The sequence below is a fragment of the Camelina sativa genome, chromosome 7 (genome assembly GCF_000633955.1).
Source record: "Camelina sativa cultivar DH55 chromosome 7, Cs, whole genome shotgun sequence".
Lineage (NCBI taxonomy): Eukaryota > Viridiplantae > Streptophyta > Magnoliopsida > Brassicales > Brassicaceae > Camelina > Camelina sativa.
Genome location: NC_025691.1, coordinates 19206106 through 19209249, shown reverse-complemented (window position 1 = coordinate 19209249; position 3144 = coordinate 19206106). Strand labels below are relative to the sequence as shown.

At 38.8% G+C, this 3144-nt stretch overlaps 1 protein-coding gene across 2 annotated transcripts in view; it reads right to left on the bottom strand.

Moving 5' to 3' along the window:
• LOC104701535 (scaffold attachment factor B2-like) overlaps positions 1-2885 on the bottom strand; it is a 4813-nt gene extending 1928 nt beyond the window's left edge. The window contains exons 1-5 of one of the 2 annotated variants that reach the window (XM_010417233.2): positions 2598-2885; positions 751-2278; positions 485-598; positions 245-394; positions 4-156 (exon numbers count right to left, since the gene is read on the bottom strand). In XM_010417233.2, the coding sequence (XP_010415535.1) occupies positions 28-156; positions 245-394; positions 485-598; positions 751-2190 (1833 nt within the window). In that variant the 5' untranslated portion in view covers positions 2191-2278; positions 2598-2885 and the 3' untranslated portion in view covers positions 4-27. The remainder of the gene's footprint in view (positions 1-3; positions 157-244; positions 395-484; positions 599-750; positions 2279-2597) is intronic. The other variant, XM_010417234.2, reaches the window with a different exon arrangement.

The window sequence follows — 3144 nt, the reverse complement described above, 5'->3', positions numbered from 1 at the left end:
AATGTTAGCGAATAGCGAGCAATAAGCTCAAAATTTGTCCTTCATGCGTACAATAAGCTTGAATTTTTCTTCTGCTTCAACTTGCTGTTTGATGTCACCTCTTGATGCTCTGTCCGGATGAAATTTTAATACAGCTCGTTTGTACGCTGCATGTACCTAATTTTACAATTGGTTTTGATCATGATATGTGAATACAAAAGCAGTTAACATATATAACTAACTGTAAAGATAGAATCAGGCTAACCTCATCTGGCAGAGGAGATGTCCCGCCACCAACATGAATCCCTAAGCCTCGAAGCAGCGATGCCATGTTCAAGCATCTGATTTCCAGCTGTTTAAGTGATTTGGTTAATTCTGCACGGACTTTCTCCTTCATGTTCATGCTTTCTTCATCCTGTGATTTGGAGATGGAAAACCAAAATGAGTGTTAGCAACAAATCAATGCATTGTTCAGAGGAGCAATCACTGAGGAAGAGTAGAAAACCTTCTTCAGTGTCTCTCTCACTTCCTCTACCCTCTCCTTTTGCCTTCTTTCCATCTCCAACTGTCGCGTGTTCTCTAACTTTCTTCTCTTACGTTGCTTCTGAGCTTCTTCTGCCTGTAAACAGGGCACAGTATAATTCAGCAGACAGAAACTATGATGAATAGATTCTTTGAAGGTGAAAGAAACACTTAAAGTCTATATCACCAGTGGCAAATTTTCAATAATTAACGGGAGCTTTCAGAAATTTGAGCAGAGTGTGGTCAAACCTGGATTTGTAATTGTCGTTGCCTGGACTCCCATTCTTCTTCTTGTGCTTTCTTGTATTCATCAGTCTCCTTTAACATTTCTCTGTTAAGCATGACATCGACTACAGGAGCTGTACCGTCACTACTTTGCACTTGTCCACTTGTAGATGGAATAGGATCAATGATCGGTTCTCTTGATTGATCTAAACTCGAGATCCCGTGCTCACCCCTGGCTCCATTACTTTGCGTTGTAACTCCATCCCCAGCAGAAGTCTGTGGCGGAGAAAATTTTAAGGCGTCTTCTTCTTCTTCAACTTCCTTGGTATAAGGTTGATATGTGGTATTTTTCTTTGGATTCTCTTCGGGCGACTGTGAAGTTCCACATTGAACTTGAACTTTGTTTGGTTGTTCTACAACTTTTTTGAAACTAGTTTGATCTATCGGTTCATTTGACGAAGTAAAATGACTTGATGGTGTATCAAACCTTTCATGTTCAACTCGTATTTCGGGTGACAGTGGGGATGGTCCCTGAAACTCCTCTTTATTGAAAAAACTAGAAGTAGCACAGTAGTCTTTCTCCACCGAGCCAAAGCAAGCCGCCATATCAGGAATTCTACCATCGGTTCCAAAGAAAGTAAAAGAGGTTTCTTTACCACCATCTGGATTTCTAGTGTCAAAGTGGAGATTTGAAGGACCAGCCTCCTCACTCAGACCAGTTTTTCCACCATCTGGATTTTTGGCAGCAGAGAAGAAAGATGTTTGATCATGTTGTTCAGTTCTCTTTTCAAGATCAGGCCTGAAATTAGTGTCACAGTGGAGATTTGAAGGACCAGCCTCCTCACTCAGACCAGCTTTACCAGGTTTCTTCATTTTTTTCAAGAAAGCTGCATGTTCCCACTGCTCACGGACCTCACTACGAGACCCTTCTAAAATCTCACAATCAGAACCGTCGCTGTCGGAAAAGTCACTGTCAGTATCAGAACCTAAACCAAATCGAATTCCAGAAGAGGGCATTGTAGAGAAACGCTGGTTGCATTTTGTAAATCTAAAACTAGCACACTTTTCCTGAATGAATTGGCAATCATCATTATCCACTTCCGCAGATGTTTGCAAGTTACCCGCAGGAGGGTAACTTGAACTACTCCCAGCTTTATGAACATTTTCTGTCTCATCCTCCTCCTCCTCCTCCTCCTCCTCATCATCATCATCATCATCGTCAATACTAATCACTCTCTGCAAAATAGACTTATTTCCAGTTCTTGAAGTGCCAGAAGCATTGCTTTTAGATGAATCGGGAAAATCAAGAATGATAACCTCATCATCATCAACAACAATAAACTCCTCCCTAATCCCATTTGCCCTGCATCTTTTAGTTGGCATTCTATTCCAAGAACGTGATCTAATCTGACGATTCTCTCCCATTCCTTTCTTATGCTGCTGCTGTAAATACGTGGAACGCATGAACTAGTACCAAAAGGGTTTCAAAACATCAGTTCTGAAGAGTATTCGTAGTTGCAGTTGCAAGTATCCATATAGCTAAAACCACCACCTATATAAGCAGAGAAGATGCAAAACACTCTTCATCAAAATACTTAAATTAGGTAACATAAAACTCAAAACAAAAGTGGAGCTTTCTTAAAGACTAATCACTACATATACGCAAAGAAACCTAGAAACGATCATATATGTCTGAACCTGAAATATAAAGTTTATATAGAAATCTACCAAATCGGAAACTTCAATTGAAAAAAAAAAGCTAATCGCGCTTGCTAGGTTTGGTTTTAGCATCGATCAATTCGAAATTTTGAACACGACCCACGAATTCAAGAATCGAACTGAGCAAAGATTTTGAAGACAATTGAACTAACCTTTTCGACTATATACAACGACGGAGCCTTGTTGCTATAAAACTGAACCCTAATTTTTGGGTTTGAGAAAGGGGAAAAAAAACTCAAACTCAAATAACAAAAAACGAAGTTTCGGAGAAAAGAAGAAGATGAGAGAGAACAATGGAGAGACGACGACTCGTGCCCTGCACCTCAGGGGAGACTGGAGAGACGTGGCCTAAACGAATCAATCAGATAAAATGGGTTTTGTTCGTTGATTGGTCTGTCTTTTGGATTGAGAGTGAAACTCCTGTCATTCTAAACATATCTCTCTCCATTCGTCTTTTATGTTCATATATTTTCATTGTGACTTTTATTATTTTTCTTCAGAGTTAATCAGAATTATATATTAGGTTTTGGAACTTTTTAATTATAGTTTTAAAAAAAAAAATTGTAAATCATGATAATATGCCGTCAAAAGAAAAAAAATTCTGAGTGAAACCTCGCTAACAAATCATTGATTATGATATTTTCCCTCATCATCACTTTTATTTACTTTTTTTTGTTATAATCATCAAGAAAGTCGTAA